Below are 26,013 nucleotides of genomic sequence, written 5' to 3'. Positions count from 1 at the left end.
CCGGGGCACATTCCAGGGCAGCATAATTACGCAACAACACAATGTCAGTGATGTTATGGAACGGTGCGCAAAAGTTCAACCACACACTCAAGTCTGTGTGAGAGAGGGAAAACCTTATAAAGCTTCGGTGTGAAAGACTTTTCTTTTGATATGTGTACTGTGATTAAGCAACAATAGCGAGGTATGCATCATGAGGCACACATGCAGAAAACAGTTCAAGGTGTGCGCTCTTGTGCCTGCAGGAAAATAGCTGTGATTGTGTCAAGAATAAAATAGAAAATATTTATATTGAGATAAAAATAGAGGGAAATAAAATATAATAAATAATATAATATATATATATATACAACACGGGCGGCCCGGTAGTTTAGTGGTTAGCACACCGGCTTCACAGTGCAGAGGTCGCCGGTTCGCGTCCCGGTCCGGCCTCCCTGTGTGGAGTTTGCATGTTCTCCCCGGACCCGCGTGGGTTTTCTCCGGGTCCTCTGGTTTCCTCCCACACTCCAAAAACATGCATGGCAGGCAGATTGACCACACCAAATTGTCCCTAGGTGTGAGTGTGAGAGCGACTGTTGTATGTCTTTGTGTGCCCTGCGATTGGCTGGCAACCAATTCAGGGTGTCCCCCGCCTCGTGCCCGAAGACAGCTGAGATAGGCTCCAGCAACCCCCGCGACCCTAATGAGGAATAAGCGGTACGGAAAATGAGATGAGAGAGATATATACAACACATTAAAAATGTTGGCTGAAAAACAAATATTACAGTTATACAAAAGTTTGGATGAATAAAAGTAAATGTATTTCACTGCTTTTACGGGCCTGATGGATGTTTAAATATTTGCAACAAAATGTGAAATCAAAATACACACATCAGAAAATCAGTAAGTGGCAACATTAACTTATTTTTTTAACAGTAAAAAAAATCTAATAAATCTGCTGATTAACTTCTCAAATTTAAACGTGATAATTAGTCTGCTAACATGCTAAAATGTGATGTGTTAAAACATGGATATTTGACCTGATATGAAATAAGATACCAAATTCACTTCATATCATGATGACAGAATATTCATTTACTGAAGCTCATTTACTGATGACACATTTGAGATTTTCACTCTGTCCTACTCAGAGCCACATTGAGTAGCGCTATAACATTACGTAACCCTTGAAAGAGTGTCATCACGACAATGGTAGAACCTGACGACTTGTCCTTTGTACACATCCAGGAAAGGCTCCAAAAGAAGGATCAGAAAAATTTAGCAGAAGCCTCTGAATATCAGAGAGGCGCGACCATTCTACACCTGTGCCATATGGTAACCAAAGTGCTTTTACAAAGCCTCACATTCCCCAATTCACGCACACACATATACACACACATATTCATTTTCCAGAACATCATTTCAACGTCAAAAAGGAAGCGGAGAATTTTGTCGGCTCACTCAATTTTCTTTGGGTGAAGTTGTCAACGTGGAGGAGTTGTACGGCATGATACTTGTGTGTGGTGTGTATGTTGAAGCTTAAAAAAAATCATGCACAGGAGTATGTCATGCCCTCAAAGTAATTCATCTGTGGGCAGGCCACAAGTCGGAGGTGAGTCAGCAATTATGACCGAGACACACACAGACACGTCATAAACTGATCCTTTAGCTGCCAGTGAGCATGGGGGAGAGGTGCCAACTATGCAATTGAATCGGAGTGGCCAAGCTTTTGCACTAAAACATATTTATGATTATACCCCAAAAAGAAAAAAGAAACAAAAGTGCATTTAAAATAATTCTCATTTTGTCATTATTTAAAGATGCCATGTGACAGACAGTGTGAGTACTCAATCCCGCCTCCCTCACTGTTTGATGCAGAGTAGGTCAAAATGAGCCGGTGACACAGGCTGTGGAGTGGACCGAACAACGAACTAAAACAGGCTGTGGAGTGGACCGAACAACGAATTAAAGGCAAAAAGCTTGCAAAAGTCTTAAAGGACAACCGACGTCTCTGGACAAGTTGTGTCCATAATTTGTGAAATGGCTTCAAATGACTTCTACTGAGCGTATTTTACAAAGATTCCACCGTATATAGCTATATTTTACGTTTTAAGACTCGTGCTGAATATTCCGGAAGTCTTGTTTTTGAGTTGGTGACGAGTCCGTACGTGACGTCACTGAAGGAACGCGCCTGACCGATAAAAAGGACACATGAAAGCAGTCCTTCCATCACGTCAATTGCTTGTTTGGTCTGAAAACCTCGTGTTGCACCAGAAGAGGGCGTCCAAGCTCCATATAAGGAATTTATCAGCCTGTGGAAACGCAATACACTATCATGACTACAAGAGGTCGCCAGTTTCTTCTGCCTCTTTTTGGGTGAGACATTTACCCCCAATGTTGCCTCAAAATAGCACGGAATAAATTCTTTAATCGAATGCAAACATGTATGCTTTCCTCTTCAGAAGTATTTGAATCCTATTCATAACTGGATGTGTAACAAGAAAGCATATTCTCAGAATCTGAATCCATTGTTTTGATTCTCCAGCAATGCAAGACATCTTGGCGTGACTTCACGAACTGAACCTTCTGCCCTTCATCCTCTTCAGCCGCCTCCTCACTTCATCCTTGCTACGTCTTGGTGCACAACAGTCACGTCTTCTACTCTTTGTTCCTTCTCATTTTCCTCATTCATCAATTCTTCAAAGTACTCTTTCCAACTTGCCATCACACTACTGGCGCACTTACTTTACAATGCACTTGTCAATGAATAAATCAAACGTGCTAAATTTGTTTGTGAAATCATTTTTAGCAAATAATTGTATTTTTCTTTTTACAATAATTTATGAACATTTTACACGAAAAAACAAAAAGCGGTTTTATAAGAGGTGAAAAACAACTAAACCAATGGAATGGCTATTACAGGGCACTTAATGGTGTGAATCTTCAGCAGTATGTCCCAAAACGGAACAGGCCATACGAAAATGACGTATAAAAATCAATAAGCCATTGGTGTGCTTGGTTGTGGGGGATCCACCTTGCACTTAGAATTGCGCGATGTCTCATCAATCATTCATTCCTGAGTTATGCAATTGCCGTGTTTACCTCTGTAGAAGCACATCACAAGACATCCTCATAGTTGCTGGTACCACTTTTAACACAGAGCTTCTTGAAAAATAACCACAAAATCCAGAGATCAATCTTGCGCCTATTTGCTGGTTGGTGAGATGTCCCTAGGGGGGAACAACGTCTAGCTGCTGTCTTCAGACCACATCCTACATCTAGCCGAGGCGCTCCTCAAGTCAAGTCCTGACGTAACCGGGCAACAACAGCAGCAGGTTTGGAAGGTCTGGGGGGGATGAGGGTGGGCACTCCGGTTGTGCGAGCCAATCAGAAGGGAGGGAAGTCAGAGAATGCGGGAGGAGTTTGTGGATTCATTGTTTGATCGGATGGAGAAAAAAGAAACCAAGACTGAATAACAGTACCCCTTTCGTGAGAACTCTTTTTTTAATCTAGAAGTCCAACACTCCCTGTACATACTGGCCTGCATCCCATTGCATTGGTTTAATGTGGGATTGTGAAAGAAATCAATTGATGATTGAAAAAGTTTAAACCATTGTCACTGCGACAATCACATTGAAAAACATTAGAGGGAGGACTAAAATAACTCATGAAAATGTCAAATATAAAACGAAATTTTTCTGTTAAATTAAAAGACTAGAAAACATTGCTTGACAGGCTACTTCTGTCGCCCATTTACCTTGGTCTTAAAAAAATCCATTTACGACTAGTTCTACACTTATTTCAGAAAAATGTCAGGTTAAGTTTGGCCAATTGCGGTGTGACAATTGGACAAATGTACCAAGCACCACCCCACAACAATTTTCCCATTACACACATTCCCAAGAGCGCACCACTTTGCTACACTTCCATTTTATGACCAATTAACCAAGCTAACACAAACTATTAATGACACTGCTTTGGAGTTGCTGCTCCCACAACTAAGAAATTCTGTCAGTTTTCTTGCTTAGTACGAGCACTGCTGCCACCAGAGAAAACGCACCATTACACTCCCTGGTGCTTTCTACTATCTTTGTGACTGCTTTATTTCCTGCACTGTATATGCCAGCTGTCCATGTTAAGCGCTCTGTTACAGCTTCAGCTGTTGTTAAAGTGCTGTACAAATCAATATGTATTGTATTAACACGCTAATAAGTGCGTCGATTTGTTGCAAGTCCATTTTTAAGCAAGTCACCCGAGGGGTTAGTTGGGACAAAACAGCCAATTTGTTATCATTCTGATGCTACCTACCGAAGACAGAAAGCTTATTGGCTTGATTCAAAGCTTCTATGGGAGAGAACAATGTCACACATTGTTTCTGCCAATTCGGTTCCTTTTTTCCTGGCCCATTTCTTTTCCCAACGTAAATAATTAACTAAAGTTAAGTAAAGCACTTCTAAAGAGCAGGTCGCGGTCTGCATTTGACCTATATGTGTTGCTTGTTAAACTCTCATCCAGAGATGAATTAATCAGAATCAGAGCCAGAATCAGAAAACCTTTATACGTCCCACAATGGGGAAATTTGCAATTAACCACCTAACCCATGTATGGAGGGATTCATGGGTAGAATTTTCAGCACAGCAGTCAGAGTATGACATGCATCCTTGTGCAGAGAAAGTGAGTAGGCCACTGAAATGAAAAGTCAAATTCACGATCACACAATGGGTGAGTGTAAAAAACACGCTGGTGTGGGGAGTGAGTCAAGACTGCACCTGAATGAGAGTAAAATGCGTGCCTTGCGAGTGCAGTGAAAAATTAGGGTTAATGTATCTAAAGTCCATTGAGAGTTGGTGTAAAAAGCTAATTGGCGCAGTGAGCGAGCATACTGTAAATTGAACCATGGTGAACGTGAGTAAAATCTACACAAGTGAGTGTAATGTGAAATAAAAGTCAGTGGAAAATGCAATAGGTAAATTATACCAAAAACGATTATAGTGAAAGCGGGTAGAAAATTCACCGTGGGATCAAATATATAAAAGTTATTAGTGGCAGTCTATATGAGGAAACTGAGTTACAAGCCTCGTCATGTAACAAATGATACTCGCAAGTCAAGGTAGGTTTTTGTAAACAATCTCGTTTGGTGGTGTGCCGTGATATTTGGCTCATGTAAAATATGGCTTAAAGGTTGGGAAACGTCGTATGACATTTTCCACCAGTTGAATACATGCGACACAAACAAGATGCCTACCATTCCCTGCTGCAGTTAACGGTGTGGCAATAAACACCTTAGGTTGCGAAGCTCCATTTTCATACCGACACGCTGGTCAACCTCGGCCTGTTTTGAAGAACAACTCCCAAACAGTCACAGACACTCACCTTTGCATGCGAGTATCACTTGCTCTTACACTTCACAAATAGAATGTTCGCATCCAGTGTGAGGCTACAAAGTGAAATGGGCTGTGTGCCGCTTCACTGACGGTAAGGTCTATTTTCTTGTTGCCATGCAGACAGAACCTGACTTAGGCCATGTCCACATAAAAACACAGCTTTTAAGAACAAATACGCAAAAATGTAAATTTAAGAAATGTTTGTATCCACATTAAAAGGCTGAAACGCATCTATGTGGCACTGGAATGTTGCTGCAGATGTCACCAAAAGCAGTTAAAAAGAAACTGTACTACACAAACAAACTCGCAAGAATGCCGGGAGAATATGAAGCGAGGAAGAAAAGAGGCATTTGTGTGACCTGGATAAGCGGGATCGGCAGCAAGAAGGTAACATGGTATGGCAAAATTGTTTTTTCTTAATGTTGACTATCGGTGTCACGTGAGCACTAGGACAACATCTCACCATTTGAGGGAACATATGCATTGTTTATACAGAAAAGCGACGTCAGTGTTCTAAGATGAATCCACTCTGCAACCTGGTTTAAAAAATGTGGGGCTTTGGGCTCATAAATTTACTGTCCTTTTCAATTGCCCCAATGCGTCCAAGCCACCTGCTCTCTCTAATTTATTCCCAAAAATATCTAATCTTGGATGTTCCTCTGATGGGTTGATTTCTACTCCTATCAAACTTGATATCTATTTCCAATCCGCCCGTCTCTTTGGTGAAATTGTCTGAAAGCTCACCTTTTTTAATAAGATTTCTGTATTTCCGACATCTTTCTTTACAGATGAATTGCCTGAAAATCTCGTTATACACAATGAATTACTTATAGGACTGCTAAAACAAAACACACACTTGTACAAAGGGCTGCAAAAAGGTTAGCTGTGGATGTTTAATCATATCTATTTGGTTGGAGTTGACGAGTCACTCCAGTGAAAATATGTTATGTCATGCCTGGCATTCTATTGTTTTCGTATGCATGCTGCAATATCTAAACAGACAGGTGGAGTGAGTCTGCTTATGTGATACACTGACATATATAGCCGATTTAGGCCAATGCAGATCAAATGACATGCTTGCAGCTTGTTGACGAGCTTCTGGGATGTTGATATTTATGTTTTAACATTTTTGTGTTCGAATTTAGAAGGAGAGCTTCTTAGTTTTTGATACACGGCCATGGCTCAAGCGTCAACATTTGCTGTGTGTCACCGGGTTGGTTCAGCATCACTTAGCCGAAAGGTCATATGTCCTACAGACAGCCTCTTTTGTCATTTGCAGAAAATGAAAGATCATTTTGTGATATCCAGCAATGACTTTTTAAGGAGTGTGCGTGTGCGCGTCCAGGCATAAAAATGTCCATGATCCACCTTGGATGACAGCAATGATGCATACTGAACACTTCATCCTCATCGGCATGTCAATGCTGATCTAATTTTCTTTGCCATGGCTGCCAGAAAGCCTAAATTACATAATTACCCCCCCGTGGCTCGTCTCAGAAACTTGAATGTCAACTAAAACAATCACATGAGCTGCAAAGATTCAAAGAGTCTGGTCGGTGTGGCTTTAAACTCCTGCAGCTGTCACATGAAGACCGCATAAATCCCCCATGTTACCCCACAAAGTAGGCATTAGCCATTAAGACACAGACCATGTGGACCACAATATGCACTGTGTTTAAATGTCCCTCCAACTTATCACAACAGCCCATCCAAAACAATTAGAAACTGACGCACACACGTACACAAATTCTCTCTCCCTTAATATCTCAGCCAAAGAATAATATGTTGTCATCTCTGTGTGTTTGTTAGCAGGATTCAACAAAAATTACTTGGGCCATGGAATAAATTATTTCATTTTGGTACAATTATCGGCATACAGTACAGTATTTGGAAAATTGTGAAGGATAAAAAAACTGCACAGAAATAATTAAGGTGCTTTTTTTTTAATGATGAAAAATCTAATTTACAGAGCATCGTGTTCAAAATTAACGGTGACCCGATTGCTTGTGGCCAGTACATCATTGTGTTGGGCGATTGCCTACTTTACAGTCCATATCTCATTGAGCGGTGAAGGTTTGTAGGTGTGTGCACATGTAGCAAGCAAGGATGACTCTTCAATTATGGCATCATTACATGCATTTCAAGACTTTTGAGACTTTTTAAGGCATGGTTTCCAAATTCATAAATTGAATAGTTTTGAAACTTTAAGGCCCTGTGGAGGAAGGAACCATATAATTTTGCGGCCATAATTACTTTGACATTTCATCTTCCTTCATTGTATTTTGGTCTTTCAATTTTTCTAAAATTAAAAAAGAAAATCTAAAAATTTTCACAGTGCACTTGGAAAAACAGTTCTGTAATTATGTGCATTGAAACAAATATTGCACGTGTTCTTGTCAAGTATCTGTGACCACTACCTATCATGTGTCTTCACATAATTGAACGTCAGAGGTGTGAAGTATGTCATGTATAATGCACTTTAGTCTGAGTGCAGAAGTAGCAGAAGGGGCAAATGCTAATCATCTTATAGGAGAGAATATGATCAGATCTTGGCATCCTGAGAGGCTGACATTCAAGTTGCTACATCTGGTCAAGACTCTAATCATCTTGTGTACGCAAAGGTCACCGGCGATGGGCATTTTGTCATGTCCCAAGGACGGCTGTCCATTTTTGGGACGGAGGAAGAGAAGTTATTATTGAATATGACTCTTTTTCTAAAATTTGGGTTGTCAAAAGTACTGGAGTACTTCAGTCAAACCATGTTAATTTGAGTGCTCAGCATTCGTGTACTGCATACTGTTAAGTTGTCAAGGTCGCCGTGTCCGCCACACACCCAAATAGACTGATGGAGTGGGCCATTTTGTGAACATTGCAACAAACTTACAAGCAGCTGAAAAGATTAATGATGCATTGAATACAAACAGTGAGTAACAAGCTTGGCTCTCGCTTGAATCACGCTCCAAGACCAACACGCATGTAGTACACTTAGTTTGGTGATTTCTCGTTCTAAATGAGGCGTTCTGAAATGCTGACCTGTTGGCCGGGTCGTCGTAGCAGTTGTGTTGTGGTGAGTTTGAGGAGGTGGGGCCATCTTCACCATCCTGGGGCAGCTCCTCGTACTCCCCCTCACACTTGTAATCGTCCAGCAGTTCTGTGATCTGACCATTAAAAAAAATACAAACATGAAAATTATTCAGGTCATGTCTGTTTTCTGCCAAAAATGGAAATATGCTTGCCCCCCACAACGAGCTCCTCTCTGTCAGTTTGCTGTGTCATTGCCCGGGTCAACGCAAAAGCGTGGCTTCAAACAAATTGTATTCTGTCTTGATATGTTTCACACGTCTAGATGTAAATACCAAGAATTGAAAGCTGGATTTCTGAACTTTTGTCTGATATTCCCGTTTTGATCTGAAACCCAAATGCCTTCAGTATGGGACGAAAGGGGGTAAAAATGAGTGACCGTGCCGCTCCATTACCTTTGGAGAGAACTGTTTTAACTAGTCAAGGTTATATCTCTGCAAACCTTCTGAATATAATGCTGTTGTGTAACTTTACCATTGCCCCCTTCTTCCACAGGTCAGGGTGCTATGTCACCCCACGACACTAAACGACCTTTTTATTTGATTTAACTCAGCGGTGACATTTAAGGCAAGGAGGTGGTTTCATAACACATCTAAATATAGTCACAACCACCCAGCAGGTGGACAAGATGGAGGCTAAGGGATGGGGGAAAAACTTTTGGGGTTACCACGACCTGGATATCTGACAATGTACAGTGATGAAGGAATAACATCATTTTCAGTACGCATCTCGGTATTTTCATTGATATTGTAATATTAGGTTAAATATGACTGGAAATATTTTATTAGCCTCACAGAATAACTTTACAGTCGTACGCAGCCAATACACAAGTTGCTACTTTTGTCTGTCATAATCTGTTGTATTGGATGCACCTTTATTTGTCTCGCAGTGGAGACATTTACATTTCACAGCAGCAAAGTTATGATAGGAAGAGGAAAGGAAAGAAAGAAGTAGAAAAAACAAAATACAGGAGCTGCTGGAAAGGCAGCCACTCTCGCAGCGCCATCTTGAAGTAAAAAAACAAACAAACACTAAATAAATAATATGACAACACAAAGCCACAGAGAGTCATTCATTCTTCAGCACTTGCAGTACCCTTTTTGTGACATGAAGCCCCCAATTAACCATCACCAAACTAATTAACTGGTTAAAGAACCAGTTAACTCGATAAAATCTTTAGAAGAAAAAGTTATCTCTGGGTCTTGGTATTTTTGGAAAGGTAAGGAAGTCCAAGTGAAATTGAAACATGTTTTATTGGCTGTTGGCCACAGCATTAGGCTCATCTTGAATGGTTAATTATCTCTTTTTAATTATCTCTTTTCCCTTCAAGGGGTCGCCACAGCGAATCAGTGTCCTCCATCTTCAGAGGTTTGATTCGCATGTTTGTTTTGGCCAAGCTTTTACGTCAGATGCCCTTCCTGACACAACATTCCGTATTTAACCGGGCTTGGGACCGGCACAATACGACACTGACTTGTGTCCGCTTGTGGCTACAGTACAAGCAACTCTATGAACTTAATAAAGATGAAGATACCCAGTAAAAGACTCCCAAACACCAAATGGTCATCTTCATTCAAACAAAGCAAAACTATGCTCACCATTTCATTACAGACCCAAATTAATCTATCAGACACTTTCTTCTTTAAATCACCTGAAATGACTACTAATACTTTTTCACGGCACTGTATATATGATTTGGCATCTTAATGTCTTGTACCCACATTTACTCTTCATATTTCCTTTCCCCTGGCTTCAGTTTGTCGCCATGGCAACAGACACTCAATCATTCTTATTGGCTGTCGGTAGATCCTTGCACGGTCGCATCCAAAGTGCAACCACACACTAGGATGACTCAACCATGTGAAGAAGACAGTTGGGTCTTAATCAAAATCATGACTTATTTGCAGAGCCAATAACAATAAGAACAGGTCACAGAAAGTTCGCTGGACTACCCATCTCATGTAGAAAATATTGCAGTAATGTGCTTACAATTGTGAAAACATATTTTTACTCAAGCATTGGGATACTTTTCTCCAGTCGGTTCAGAGGAATGATGAGGTGTTGAGTGGCGAGTGCGAACACAGTGGCGTGTGTGTGTGTGTGTATATATATATATATATATATATATATATATATATGTAGATAGATAGATAGATATAGATAGATAGATAGATAGATAGAGAGAGAGAGCGAGAGCGCGAGAGAGAGAGAGAGAGAGAGATCGAGAGATGGCCAGAGCTACCAGCAAAATTTTAGTTCACTGACGAGGGCGCTTGGATGAGAAGCGAAACGTCCGTCACCTTCAAAGAAGTACAGATGACGGCTGAAGAAACATTTTCCTTGTTCTTTTCATTGTGTTTATAAGAAATATGACCAGTGTTGTTGACCAATCCATGACACAATTCTTCCAGTTATATAGAACCTGAATCTTATGTGCGGATATGTCTACTAAGCCGCTGTGTCACAAACAAAACCAGCAACTAGTGTTTCTTATTCGAAAAATTTTCGAATCAGTGAGGCATCTTCTTTTCAATTTCCAAATCCTTTTGATCTGCACGAGCCACATACTCATACATGTCACAACCCAACCAGGTAGCAGTCTTAGTTATTGGTGTGCGGTTGTATTTATATTTTATTCCAGTGTTACTTTTCTGAAATAAGTTCCGAGACATGTTAAACTGCTACTAATGCATGGTACTCAGCAGGTTGCTTGTTGGTTACAAAAGCTGGGCTAAGTTTGATGAAGTAAGCAAATTTACTGAGCTGGGCTGGGATTAGTCACACGGTTGAGGGGGGAGTTTCTCCCTGCTCGATATACATTGACAGAATCACGTGAAAAAAGAGAACTGCAAAGCCTCTTCAGTCTCCCTCAAAATGCCGTGCTCTGTGCTTTTCTTCCACGTTTTCTCTATCGAACATTGCAGCAAATATTTTCTATTGATACCATGTATGTAACAGTCATAATATTAAAAAAAGATTTGGTTACATAACTGGCACCATGCCTCCTAGTACCACCATCTTCTTTCCATCAGATTACTCTTTTAATAGTTTCCATTAGAGTACTTTTCTGATGCCTCTCTTATGTAACAAGTAGACAAATGACTCTGTTACCTGTTCGTTGATGGAGCTGTAGTCGTTGGTGCTAGAGACATCATCATCCTCTGAGTCAAACAGGCCCTCCTGGTTATCAAGCAACTCAGCCAGGACTCGGGTAACAGACTCCTGCTCACGCAGGTCCTCGCTTTCTGTTGACAGGCTGCTCATGGATGAATGCAAAAGACAACAATGTGTCATTGTCAGTCACATTAGAACACTAGTTTGGTCCAGAAATACAGAAAACAATGATTTACGAACATTCAATGCTCTAGTAAACTGAGGCCATACCAGAAATATACCAAAATCATCTCAGAAGGGCTGGTGCAAAATGGAAAAGCAGTGTGCCCAGTTGAGAGCGCATTTAGATTTTTTTTTTTTTTTTTTTTTTTTTTTGGGGGGGGGGGGGGGGTGGTGGACATCATGTGCTCTGGGCCAAAGAGGAACAAGGACCATTAGGATTATTTCAGTACAACATTCAAAAGCCAGCATTGATGGCATCAAAAAGACCTGATTTAAGTAGGCCAGTCATGATAATTTTTTCTTGACAATACCTTGCCCCAGATATCATTACGGGAAACAGGTTTTCACGCAAAGATTCAACTACAGTAAAGTCTCGTTATATCGATATCGGATATATCGATAGTCCCGGTTATATCGATACTATTTCTATGCACGCACAGAGAAAATTACATGCAAACAGGGTCGGATATATCGATAGTCCCGGTTATATCGATATTTTTTCGGACTCCCTTGAATATCGATATAACGAGACTTTACTGTAATATAATAAGAATATAATACATTTACACCTTTTCAAAATTAAAACATATTTGTTGAAAATATTTAAATTGCATTTAAGTTATGAAAAAAAAGACATTAGAAATATATCCATGAACAATAAAGACACAACATATTTATTGAGTTCATTTTTAACTTTTGTGAGGTTCAATAAACTATACCACCAAATCATCCAGTGCAAGCGTCTGTAGGATGGACGTCTTACTGGAAGATGTCAGGACCAAAGACGGCTGCGAGAGCTCCGATGTTCCAACTATTGTGCTGTAGCGCCGCAACGCTGGCCAGGAAGCGGCAGAGGAAGCGTAGAAGGCCGTAGTTGAGTTGTGGAAGCTGCTGCAGCAGGAACTTCAGGTTACGGCACAGCTCGTCTTCGCTGCTGTATTCTGCAGGGGCACACACATACGAATGTGTTTCAAACAAAAGGGGATTCAAGTATGCACCAGCACTGCCTGTGACTGTCTCTCCACATTTTAATTAGAGACATTGCATAAGAGGAAGTGGCAGCAATTCCTTTTAAGAAGTTTGTCTGTACTTTGAAAATTCATATTCAAAATTCACTGAGATAAATAATCTTGGAATAAGTAACATTAGGTGAAAATGGGATGAGAATTTTTTTACCAAAATAGGGAAGATTTGAAATGAGTGTAAAAAGCCCCCCCTGGCAGTCTAGGGGATTAGAGCAGATAATGTGAGATGATAACAGAGTTAAAAGAGGACATCATGACAAAGCAGAACGCGAACAATACCACTGGTGATTATCAGGCCACAAGAATAAATCCACATCTTTTTGAAATGTATTATCATAATTAGTGTACTTCAAAGGTAACTGTGGCGTGTTGACAAAATGTGCGTGTGTGTTTAATTGACTGAATGTATTATTTCCTGCTAATTTTTTTGCCCGCTATTGTGCAAGATTAAAGTTGTTATAACCACCTGGAAAATTATGATAGCATTATCAAATCATATTTTTCAACTAAAATGTATACCCCGCCCCCATAATTAAGATGGCCCTGTAATTTACTCAAGTAGAATTTGGGTATATTCAAATAAATTAGAGCTCGGACTGGCATATGGCTGACACCCGTCCAGTGAAATACTTTTAATTGGGAATTAAACCCGTATGGTTTGGTAATAGTAAAACTATTTAAGATCACACAGAAACGTCAGTAGTGATCTTAACAATAATGAACAAAATGAGAGACAGGAAATATTTAAGATGTCAAAATCAGACTTGTACCAAAATCCCAATTCCCTAATCATATAAATCAATATGTACTGTATTGTACGTTGACTCTCTGCACATTACTGCCACCTTCTTTCCAATGACGGTAATGCAAATTTGACAACCGCCAAATAAGTAGAATAAATCAAGCAGCAATGAGAGAAAAATATTCATTAATGGTAGAAAATACAAATGAAAATAAGGATACTTACTCATAATGATGGATTCCTGCTTTACAACATACTAAAATGTGTTTGCAGCCACCAAAGATTGACCAAGAAATGGAAGAAGACGGCAAAGTAGTTGTTACGCTAGCTAATGTGTGATGCAACTGCTAGCTCGTATGCAGCCACTACAAATGTCCACTATATACAGCAGAAAAAGGCGCAATACCTGACTGTTGATGAATCGAAAAAATAGTTAGCCCAAACATTTCAGAATAATCTATTTCTGAGCTAGAATTTTAATCCAGTGATATCATTCTATTATTACTTGAACTTTCTGAATCTGACCATTGAGCCCTTGCTTACGCTGCATCTGTATGGACTGTCATGTGGATTATTTACAGCCCTTCTCTTTATTTCTACTGTGAAAAGTGGCAGCCGCCTTGAGTAAATTTGCTCGAAATCTTTCTAGGCGTCTCAGGCCCACCTTGGTAAAGCTGCAAAATGGGTCCTTGAAGGGGCGCCGGAATGACAGGCTCAGGGAGCTCCTGCAAGAAAAGTCGCAGCAGACTGACGGCCGAGGCCAGGTCTGCCTCCTTGTCAAGCGCCACCTCCTCGCCGCTGTCATATCGACGTCGCAGCCAGCCCACGCGCTCGGCATTGCCATTGACTAGAAAGAGACCCTCTAAATCTAGATGACCTGGAAACACAAACCAAGAAGACAGAAGAAACCCATTAGAGGTGCAAAATCTTAAGATCACGTCTTTAGGCTTGGTGAAGCTGTCAGGCGAATTTAACAGAGGCCAACAATGCCAACAATAGCAGCAGCCATTATTATTACTGTTCTTGACAGTAAAATCCACATATTTATGGTTGGACAAAGTTTTCTGTCTGATAATTAGCGTAATTCACAGGTGACTGTGTCATGCGTGCTACAAGCGCCTTTACCAAATGTTTTGTGGCTCATTGCAATGGAATCATATGAGAGTAATGCACCATTGGTTTTGCCAACTGTCAATGGACCCTGTAGAGCAGGGGTCGGGAACCTATGGCTCGCGAGCCATATATGGCTCTTTTGATGATTGCATATGGCTCGCCGATAAAACTAAATACATATTCTCGCTTTTTTTGCCGTTCATTTCCTGTTGGGGCTGCAGTTGGCGGAAAGCGCAATTTTGATTGGATGACACTGACCGAGGTTGGCGGAAAGCGCAGGTTTGATTGGATGATACTGGCCGTCAGTTGAAACAGGTAAACGCCCCTTTAAATCAGCCCGACAGTAAAAAAAAAAAAAAAAAGACGAGTACGCTCCAGCTTGAATGCATCGGAGGATTTGCGATTCTAATTTGCAATGAAACAATACCATCGATGAAACAGTCGAATGTCAGTGATATTTTAACAAGCCCCATGTTAACGTTTAGCATCAATATACTTCTGCGAGAAGTATATTGCAGATAGCAAGTGTGGAAGCTAATGAGCCGTGTGCAGGCGAGCTAGCAGTAACTTTGCCTATGGACCCGGCAAGTTGACTTTCATTCCGATCGTTTGCCTGGATTTTTACCAATCACGAGGAACGGAAAATCATTCATGTTAACGGTGAGTACTATCACAAAGTTATTTTAAATAATACATTCTGACATTTTGTTGAAAAGTGGCCGCTCGTGCGTGCGGGTGCGCGGGTGTGTATGTGTGTGTGTGTGTGCGCGCGCGCTCGCGTGTGTGTGTGTGGCTCTCACTGAAAAACATTTCTATATATTTTACTTTTATGGCTCTCTTAGTCAAAAAGGTTCCCGACCCCTGCTGTAGAGGGACAAGGAACAATAATACATGATGCAGTCACATTTTGTCCTCAGCTGGCATATGTTCTCTTTGTGTTTGCAGAATATGTGGAGTGCAAATGTTATTACTGTGCATATACGTATAGCACAATGTATTTCTACACGTTTGTGTGCTTCTGGGATTATGGAAAAGGTTTGTTAAACACATATTTCCGATCACGTCCTCGCACATACTTCCGATCATGTCCTCGGCCCTGGTTTCCGATGTGTGTCTGCGTGTGTGTGTCTCACCATATTCCTCAATGTACTCGACAATGTCCTTGACAAGAGCCGGGACCTCGAGACCGCTGAGTGTGAGCGTGCGTGTCACCTCCTCCAAGGGCACGCCAAACACACGGACTTGGCCCCCACCCTCATTGCCTGGCAAGGGGGATGCACTCTTCCTCATGGCCCCCCACCCTCCTCACCACAACCACACAAAGACCTCACGTCTTGGGAGAGGACAAAAACAAAAACAACAAAAAATAAGCTTGTAATAACAGTGTATGGGAGTTTTTTGATATCTGGTTTCTTCTCTATCCATGACTGTAAAAATGTACGTTACTGCAGTGGACAGCTATTCAAAAGCTGTATCGTACTACATTGGTGAGTCAGGAAGTCAAAGTTGCATATCAGTGACTTTTTACAAAAACTAACACCACTCACTGCCCAAGCTTCTAACCCTGTGACTTCTAATGTAATGCAATTAATTTCCTTTTTTTGTGGATGACCATCGTCAGTAGTGCCCATTGTCTCCTCACATCTACACAACGAAATTACCGAACAAGTCACAGTGGATCAATGAATCAATGAATGAAAAAAGTGCGGCCTCGCACAGAATAATTCGCCATTGGAGTGCGCAGGCATGAGGGACGAGTGGGCTGCCAGAAGGGGGAATCCCGGAAATCTAGTTAGCGTTGTACAGCTGTTTAAGGGTCAACTGAGAGCAAAAATCAGAATCATGAGTTGAGCTGAATGAGCATGGAGAATGACCTCTGTAGCGTGACCCCAGTCGGCCTTTTAGGCAGTTGACTCCCACCAGTAGAAAATTATGTTTTATGGGGACCCGGAAACGTATTATTCTCATTTTTAATGGTTTCCTATGGGAAATTAATGTTTGGAAGACACACTTTTCGCCTTACACACACTTTCTGGGAAGCAATTAAGTTTGTAAGCTGAGGTATCACTGTATTAAGTAGAAAACAACTTTTCATATAGCTGTTGTCTTTGTTTTGTTTTATCGCTTGTGTACTTTTCTTACTGTTTGATTTCAGCAGTACTTTAATTGTAATGATTTCCTGGTATCCTTGTTTGTGTCAGACTTGTGTCTGGCTGCGGCAATAAATAAAGTCGAAAAATGACATGTGGAGAACAGTTTGTACTAATAATTTTACAATTAATTAACAGCCCAATATAACTTAATGGTCATCTCACTGTTACCATTCCTGTGTGTGTGTGTGTGTGTGTGTGTGTGTGTGTGTGTGTGTGTGTGTGTGTGTGTGTGTGTGTGTGTGTGTGTGTGTGTGTGTGTGTGTGTGTGTGTGTATGCACTCACCGTGTAGCAGTGAAAGTGTGTCCTATGCTCTCCTCCCTAGACAGCAACACACTTAACCATCTAAGGCTGCTTCAGGTTGTGACAAAAGATGAGCCGGTAGTTCCTCATTGACGGACCGCAAATCCTTCTTGCAGGATTCCTTTTTCAAGCTAAAAAGAAAAAAAATGAAAGGAGATAAAAGCAAGGGTGGAGATGTATGAAAACCAGTTATGATGTGTACATGATATCGGCTTTGGCAAATATGGCATGTTGCATACCTGTGTTGGATAAGGAAAGCATCTTGATAACAATAACACAGGTGTACGGCAGCGTTGTCCAGGCTTATTCTCAACCATGTTTATTTCTATTGCTCATGGTGTCAGAAATGCTCACAAAGCTTTCAGGTTGTCCAAAATCAAATTAATTCAAGTCCTGATGAAAACTATGATTGGAAGCAAAAATCTTTCGGTGGCCACAGACGACAAATAAGGCGTCAATAAGCTTTATTTGTCAAAAGCCAACAGTGGTTGAAGGTCAGTGCTATAAAAGGGAGAAAACTGAAAAGGAGGAGGAGGGCATCATATCCAAACCAAGAAAGGGCAGAAGCCAGTTTCACTTGGGAAAATGAGATTTGGGAGGCATGTCTACGATGAGCAGATGCATAAAGTTTTGAGAAGCAGAGAACATGAAAGAAACATTAATGAGGGCCTCTAATCAATGCATCCACCAAAATCGATCCATCCATTTTCTGAACTGAGTGGACCCACATTAATGTCACAAAAAGACATGACCAAAAAGCATGTCAGCACATTTTGGTTTGAAACATTAATTTCACTGCCATTCTTTCGTCATGTAAAGCCAAACTGAGTCCCTAAAACCAGCTTCAATCCATCTAAAAAGTAGAACTGTCTGTCATTAGTTAGCCCTGCAAAAATATCAAGAGGCCTTGCCTGAAAAAAGTGGCCAGTCTATAGGATGTAGAAAATTGACAAAACAATCCCTAAAAAACAGCGTTGTTATGAACATGGCTTGATAAGACTTGGTCTGGAAAGAATGCAAAGTGAATTCCTTACTCCAGTATTTACTTTTCAAAAGCATGTGGCGTTCCTTGTTTGCAGAAGTGAGAAAACATGATCTCGTGACAGGTGCAAAAGAAAATGTGATGCACCCAAAACATATGAGAGTGTAATCCTTATCAGTTTTGATGGAATTAAACAGAATCTTAGCCTCTTAATGTCATTTTTAACTGTCACAGTTCATTGTTGCAGGTTTTTACTATGTATTTTTCTATCCTTCCGATCCCCTTTCAAGTTGTGGGACGAACAAAGGTTTTCTGATTCTGATTCCTCATTGCACAATCAAACAATAAACAAGAGTTCAATACCAAAATCTGTGTCTTTGTGTTGTCATATTGTCTTTGTGTTGTCATATTATTTGTTATTTAGTTTTTTATTGTTCTTTTGACTTCAAGACGGCGCCGCGAGAGTGGCTGCCTTTCCAGCAGCTCATTAATTTTGTTTTTCAACTTTCATTCCTTTCATCACTTTGCTGCTGTGAAATATAAATTTCTCCACTGCGGGACTAATAAAGGCAAATCCAATCCAATCCAATGCAATAAAGACAACATAAATGTCACTGAATGAGTGTCCACAGACATAGGTCATTCAAAACGGATTTAATTTTCAGACTGGAAAATCTAAACCACGATAAGCGCGGCAAAAGCTGATTAGCAAGTGATGGGAGGGGATTAGGGTGAGGGGCTCTCCAATGACCACCATGACTACTTTTCATTCTGATGACACCAGTTAATATTAACATTCGACAACGTTGACACTAAACAACCTCAGTAAGGACAGAGAACACCAAGAAATGAAGGGACTATTTTCACCTTGCGCAAAATGTAATGTTTTCTCATTTTTTCGACAAGTATGTTTATAAAAATGGCACTCCGACTGATTTGCCAACAAATTTGACTGGTTAATTGCTGCGGAAAATTCAGTGATCAGAATATCAATCAGTGTCTTTCATTGCTGATCATCCAAAAACGATTAACAACATTGTACACCGTCCTGGTTGCAGCCAACGACAGTCCAGACTGTATGCAGTGTGGCATTTCATCGCCCTTTCATTCACACTGCACGGTGCTCGAAGCAAACCAAACGCGATGCCAAATCAAGCTTCTGAGTGTGCAGCTAATCTATGTGATTTGTATCAGTATTGGTATAAAACACTGATGTCAACACCTTTAGTTTATAAGACATTGCAACCTGGTGCACCCAAAGTCGCCTTTCACGCAGACTACATGCACGCAAACACACACACACTCAAGCTGAAATTTGGTACACTGATGGAAATGATAGTTCCAGTGTTATTTGAGTCTGGTATTGAGAGGAAGGAAGCAAATAGAGAGGCGGTGGGATGGCCTGAGAACAGTGGGATTTGTTTTTTTGGAGCACAAACTTGATACAGTAGCGCGAATGTGGAAATTTCCATCAGATAGCCAGGCAGGGAACGAAGGAGCAATGAAAAGGACATTAATAAATACTATCGTCTCAGAAAGGAAGCATAAGCATAACAGCATCTGTAATGTTGCTGTTCAAACGAAACTTCAAATTGTGAATGTTCTTATCCACAGTGGAGCAAAAAAATAGACAGCTGAAGGCAGAAGTGACTGAACAAAAATCAGAAGTAGGCAGCTTCATTGCATATTTTCTCTGTGCAATGGAAAACATAAAACCCAAAAAATGTGACATTTTAAGCCGCGATAAAACACAAAACAGAGTCAGGCACGAAGTTAGGTGACCTTTGCATTAAACAACATGCCGTTGTTCTCACTCACATTCAGTCGTGTTTGCAATCTTTCCCACTGGAGGCGTTGAATTTTTGCACGCAGTAACAATAGTAGACTCACAGTAGAATCAACAGCTGCTTGGGGAGTATTTTTGTGGATCACTAGATTAGTCCATAAAGTTCGATGCCCGCTATATGGCTTGGCTTTAAAATGTGGCATTCAGTCATTCTGAATCACCCTGTAAATTTCCCAGCAAAGCACCAAAAAGCGTTATTTGGGCATTGAAGAAAATAAAGTCCCATGAAGGTCCTTTCAGCGTACGGTGTGGTGGAAAATTGACACTTTTATAAATTCTACTGAGTTGAAGAATGCACTTTGGATTAGATTGGATGGAAAATGTGTGGCATCCATCCACACATCCATTGTCTAATCCACTAAATTCTCACTAGGGTCGTGGGCGTGCTGGAGCCTATCCCAGCTATCTTCGGGCCGTAGGCAGGGGGAACCCAGAACTGCTTGCCAACCAATCAAACAGCAGACACAGTCAAACAACTATTTTCGTTCACCATCAGACCAAGGGTGAATTTAGGGTGTTCTGTTCACCTGTCTGGCATGTTTTTGGAATCTCATCTCATCTTATCTTCCGTACCGCTTATTCCTCATTAGGGTCACGGGGGTTGCTGGAGCCTATCTCAGCTGTCTTCGAGCACGAGGCGGGGGACACCCCGAATTGGTTGCCAGCCAATCGCAGGGCACACAAAGACATACAACAGTCACTCTCACACTCACACCTAGGGACAATTTGGAGTGGTCAATCTGCCTGCCATGCATGTTTTTGGAATGTGGGAGGAAATTGGAGTACCCTGAGAAAACCCTCAAGAGCACAGGGAGGGCATGCAAACTCCACACAGGAAGGCCTAAACTGGGATTGAACCCTGCACCTCTGCACTGTGACTCAATTGTGCTAATCAGTCAATCCCCGTGTGGCCCAAAATGCTAATCATAATTCCAATTATTCACACAAGTTAAGTCATGGTTTTGTGGCTCTGATGCCCTTAGGCTGACGCATCACAACAATTTGTGAAAAATTTTCCAGTAAAGGGAAGGGTTGACTATAAGAAGCAAAAACAATAATAAATATAATTATAAAATATTATCATTAAAAAGCTACTTAAAGATGGAAACTGTGTGCGGAGGTCCCTCAGACTGCCTTTACGGTGGTCCCTTCCACACCATTAACCGAGGGGACTTCGAAATAACAGCGGTGAGGTCACCATCTACATCGACCGACCTAAGGCGACAGTCGTAGACCAGAAATCCCTTCACTCACAAATAGGGACTTTTGCCGACATCACGTGTCCATCCTCACCCGAAATTCCCGCATCGACAGCAGCCATTCAATTTCCGGTTCTGCCAACTCCCACCACTGCCCTTCCTGCTGACATTTCGACCACAATATCATCCATGGCTATTCACTCATTGATGCCCAGTAAATATCAAATGGTCTAAAATGGACTAAAATGGCGATATAAATACACAAACTGAAAGGTTGGAACCAAGAATCAACATGATAGTAGGAAGAATATTTAGACATGGTCGGTAAGTAAATGCAGTGAAAATATTGATTTAAAATAGAATATTAACAAAAATACCGAAGATGACAGATATAAGAAAAATACATTTAACAAACACTACGTCAGGAAAAGCTAATTTAAAACACCTCAACCCAACACCCATGCACCGCGAGAAAGCATTTTTTCAATACGAATGAAAATAAGTGACTGATTATATTTTTTTCTTTTTCATGGTACGACCCGAATCCAGCGTCAGCTAAACGCGAGCTAGCAGTTAGCTCCCAGAGAAACACTCGGTTTAAAAAGGTCAAATGACTGATTTTAAAATGTGCATCAATGAGAATACTGATGCACAATCGAACGCATTACTGTGAGGTGAAACGACATCCACATGGTCATGAGAATAAAAAAAAACAAATCTCGCAACGCCGAGTGAGACGTTCATTTTAAAACATGAGACTGACAGGTGTAATATGGCGTTTAACGCATAGGAAACGTTAAAAAAAACATCTGTTTCGAAATACCTCAACTGTGAAACAGGCTAAAAGTTGAAAAAAAAGTATAAGCACTGACTGCCGTATTTATTGAGAAAGCATTTTTCTGCATTCCCAATCTTAGATGTGATGGAACGAAACGGAAACCTTGTCGGATCAACGCGAGCTAGCAGTTAGCGCGCCACAGACGACCCAATTGAAAATACCATCATCATCGACACAATAACCATACCAAATGCCGAAATAAATACAAAAGCTCGAGACATTAGATCATATATAGTGCACAGTCGTTCCCCAAACGGAATATGACGTTTGACATCTTTAACTTTAGCGTAGCTACAGGTTAATCTCTATATTAAACGCGAAGGCTAAGCTACATGCATGGTGAGCTAACGCCTGTCTTACCAGGTCAAAACAAGTACAGACGTGGGCCAAGGAGCATCGATTTCCGCCTTCCTTTAGCGGGTTGGCCCGCCGTCTGTCTGGCTCCGATTGTGGGTTGGGTTACGAAGAAAAATACACGAAAGGATCACACTAGGTGCTGAAGAATACACGTCGGGCTCATCGTAACGAAGATGTTGCAAAAAAAAGATAAGCCGGGTGCTCGATGACGGCTTTTCTGCTGCAGATCCTCGCCGAGTTCTCACACACCCCTCAGAGGACAGCGCTCAACCGACCACGCCTCTTCTTCTGAAACCAGCCCAATAAGGGAACGGGGGCATTCACTGCTGCCAAATACGGACCCGCCCAGCTCGATGTATTGACGAGGGTTCAATATTTGCAGCAAGATTCAACTCGTTTCCGGGTCACTAATGTCTTCTTTACAATGCGCCTTTGACGAATGCTCTGTTTGATTTTGTTGGCAAAATTGCGAGTCGAGCAAAGGCACGTCTCAAACGTCATGCTTTAGGCATGCTCAGTTGAAAACAGTTAATTTTGTTCCACTGTTCTTTTTACGGGTGGAACTGACATTCATAAGAGATTCACAATTTGTATATACATATGATTTTTTCAATGATAGCATTTGGCGTGTGACCAGTTGAAGTTGTGATTTTTTTTGTTGATCATGGAAACGTCTTAGTTGATGCGTTTTATGACTTTTTTTTATCACACATTTCAAACATGAATGTAGGGTGTGTACAACAACAACTGTGGTTCTCGCCTTCCTGGTAGATGGGGGTCCTTTGATGGAACGGAGGAGAATGAATTCTGCAGACTGTCATGTTTACAGACCCAGTTTAGTCCTCCTCCACTGTCTCCTCTTGGAGTTATACCTGATCTTGTTGCCGGTCTTCATTCTGATCCATTGTGGAATGGGCCTGTTTTGCTTCTGCGCCAGAAAGCGCTTGATTCCGAAAGTCTTGTGGGACGACATGTCTACCACAGTGCTTTTCTCAGAACAACGCCGATAGAAGAGCCGTTTTATGACATGAACACTCACACATGCCTACCACACACGCACACGAATGCCTGTTCACCGACGTCTCTCATTTCATTTTCCGTACCGCTTATTCCTCATTAGGGCCGCGGGGGTTGCTGGAGCCTATCTCAGCTGTCTTCGGGCATGAGGCGGGGGACACCCTGAATTGGTTGCCAGCCAATCGCAGGGCACACAAAGACATACAACAGTCACTCTCACACTCACACCTAGGGACAATTTGGAGTGGTCAATCTGCCTGCCATGCATGTTTTTGGAATGTGGGAGGAAACCGGAGGACCCGGAGAAAACTCACGCGGGCCCGGGGAGAACATGCAAACTCCACACAGGGAGGCCGGACCGGGATGAGAACCGGCGACCTCTGCACTGTGAAGCCGGTGTGATAACCACTCGACTACCGGGCCGCTGTTCACCGACGTGTTTTAGTGAAATCGTACATTTTCACTGAGAACAAGGAAATACAATTCTTCGGAACTGTGACTGGAAGATAAAGCATCTTAAAGGACTTTGAAGTTCTATTTGTAGTGTAATGTAGGAAAAGAGATGCCAATTTCACGGTCAGAGCACTGTCATCAAATGGTGTTTTGCTTTTTTGAATGCTGCTACCATTTTGTATTTGGGAGCCTTTTACTGAGCATTTTCAGTTGCTTGTTCTGTCGCCACAAGGGGACATAAGCCAGTGTCTTCTTGTGCTGGTCCCAAGCCCGGATAAATACAGAGGGTTTTGTCAGGAAGGGCATCCAACGTAAAAGCTTAATAGGAACCCGCTCTATGAGCCTTTTTGGTGAGCGGAGCCAAAAGAACCGACTCTCGAAACAGAGCCAGAATTCCCATAACTAATCACAACACATATCATATTACAGACATATACTGTATTGAGTTTTTTTTTTTGTGTGGGTAAATTGTGTTATTCTAGAAAATTCCCGAAATGCCGTGAGATTCACTTGATAACATTGTCTGGCCTATTCTGAATCGAGTACAGTAGCTCAACACCCCCATCTGGTGGAGGAACTTTTTATCAATCACTAATGTGTAAATAATAATAATAATCTATTTCATTTCAAGCGCCTTTCAAAACTATTCACTTTTGTGACTGAAATTAATTCTTATTGGTTTTAACACTTGAAATTGATTATACTTTTAAATACAAATATTTAAAATGTTTCTGCTGTCCCATTCTTTCTGTGAAAAAGTCATTATCAATTAATTCTTCAGCCGTCATCTGTACTTCTTGAAGGTGTCGGACGTTTCGCTTCTTATCCAAGAAACTTCGTCAGCAAACTAAAGTCTTACTGGTAGTTTAGGCCCAATATATATATATATATATATATATATATATATATATATATATATATATATATATATATATATATATATATATATATATATATATATATATACCTACTGTACTGAAGAGATGGAGAAACAGGCTCTCACATCCTTCCTGGGGACAAAACCTAGACACTGGTTTAGATATGTGGACAATACTTTTGTCATAATTAAAAAACAAGAAATTCAATCCTTCACAGATCACCTCAACTCGGTAGATATCAACATTAAATTTACTCGCGAGGACATTAAAGAGAATCAACTCGCCTTTTTGGATTGTAAAGTAATTATAAAAGAGGACAGAGCGCTAAAAACAGAAGTCTTTAGGAAGGCTACGCACACTGACAAATACTTACTTTTCTATTCTAACCACCCTTTACAACACAAACTAGGAGTTATCAGAACCCTCCAGCATAGGGCTAAACTAATACCAATAACTGTGGGTACACTCAGTGGTCATTTCACAAATGTCAGAAAGAAAGAATAGGGAATGAAACCAACAATTCTGAAGATACAAAAAGGAGAGACGTAGCAGTACCTTACATTGCAGGAGTTTCTGGCAGTAAGACTTTAGTTTGCTGACAAAGTTTCTTGGATAAGAAATGAAACGTCCGACACCTTCAAGAAGTACAGATGACGGCGCAAGAAACCTTTTCATCGGTATTTTGGTATTTATGGTATTTTTGTTGTTTTCACTCGTTTTGATAAAAAAATCTCTTTTGGTATGGTAATATTAACTATTAGAATGTTTTCCAAGGTATTTAATTCCTTTTCAAATGAAAACGTTCGGTTGACTTCAAGAAACTTTTAGAATTGACCATATGTATGGCCACACATCAAGCATTAATAAATATATCAGGGGAAACATTGTTGTTTGAAGAGTTTGATGCTGTCACTCTTGCTATGTGTTCAACGTCCAGCCAGAAGATAACTGCTACTTCACCCTAAATGTGAAGTGACTGCGTGCATCTATCGCTTACCAATATGTGGATTGGATTGGATTTGCCTTTATTAGTCTCCCAGTGGAGACATTTACATTTCACAGCAGCAAAGTTATGAAAGAAATGAAAGTCGAAAAGCAAAATACAGGAGCTGCTGGAAAGGCAGCCACTCTCGCGACGCCGTCTTGAAGTCAAAAGACCAAAAAAGAAAAACAAAATACGTCGATGAGAATAACATTTAGTTAGGCCAAGGTCTCTCATGTCTGAGTGAGGGAACTGAGGTCCAAACATTCAATTTATCTGTTACATGGAGGTATGCAACTATCCCCAAAAATAGCAGATCAATCAGACACTTTATTTATCTAAGGGAGCCT

The 26,013-nt window shown here is 40.9% G+C and overlaps 1 protein-coding gene and 1 pseudogene across 5 annotated transcripts in view; both read right to left on the bottom strand.

The window, feature by feature from the left end:
- Nucleotides 1-22,598, bottom strand: part of fam13b (family with sequence similarity 13 member B) — a 36,536-nt gene extending 13,938 nt beyond the window's left edge. For 3 of the 5 annotated variants that reach the window (XM_088989229.1, XM_088989258.1, XM_088989252.1), the window contains exons 1-7: nt 22,337-22,597; nt 17,094-17,242; nt 15,791-15,990; nt 14,209-14,421; nt 12,541-12,718; nt 11,553-11,697; nt 8,394-8,518 (exon numbers count right to left, since the gene is read on the bottom strand). In XM_088989229.1, coding sequence (XP_088845355.1) covers nt 8,394-8,518; nt 11,553-11,697; nt 12,541-12,718; nt 14,209-14,421; nt 15,791-15,947 — 818 coding nt within the window. In that variant the 5' untranslated portion in view covers nt 15,948-15,990; nt 17,094-17,242; nt 22,337-22,597. Of the gene's footprint in view, nt 1-8,393; nt 8,519-11,552; nt 11,698-12,540; nt 12,719-14,208; nt 14,422-15,790; nt 15,991-17,093; nt 17,243-17,350; nt 20,883-22,336 lie in introns of those variants that run through there. The other 2 variants (XM_088989243.1, XM_088989237.1) reach the window with 2 other exon arrangements.
- Nucleotides 22,599-23,155: 557 nt separating this feature from the next.
- Nucleotides 23,156-23,317, bottom strand: LOC148901553 (large ribosomal subunit protein eL39 pseudogene; annotated as a pseudogene).
- Nucleotides 23,318-26,013: the final 2,696 nt, after the last annotated feature.

This window comes from Hippocampus bargibanti, linkage group LG02, assembly GCF_051943395.1.
Source record: "Hippocampus bargibanti isolate YZ-2025 linkage group LG02, ASM5194339v1, whole genome shotgun sequence".
In the NCBI taxonomy this organism is placed as follows: Eukaryota; Metazoa; Chordata; class Actinopteri; order Syngnathiformes; family Syngnathidae; genus Hippocampus; species Hippocampus bargibanti.
The sequence above is the reverse complement of the archived record's forward strand: the minus strand, read 5'-3'. Positions and strand labels throughout refer to the sequence as shown.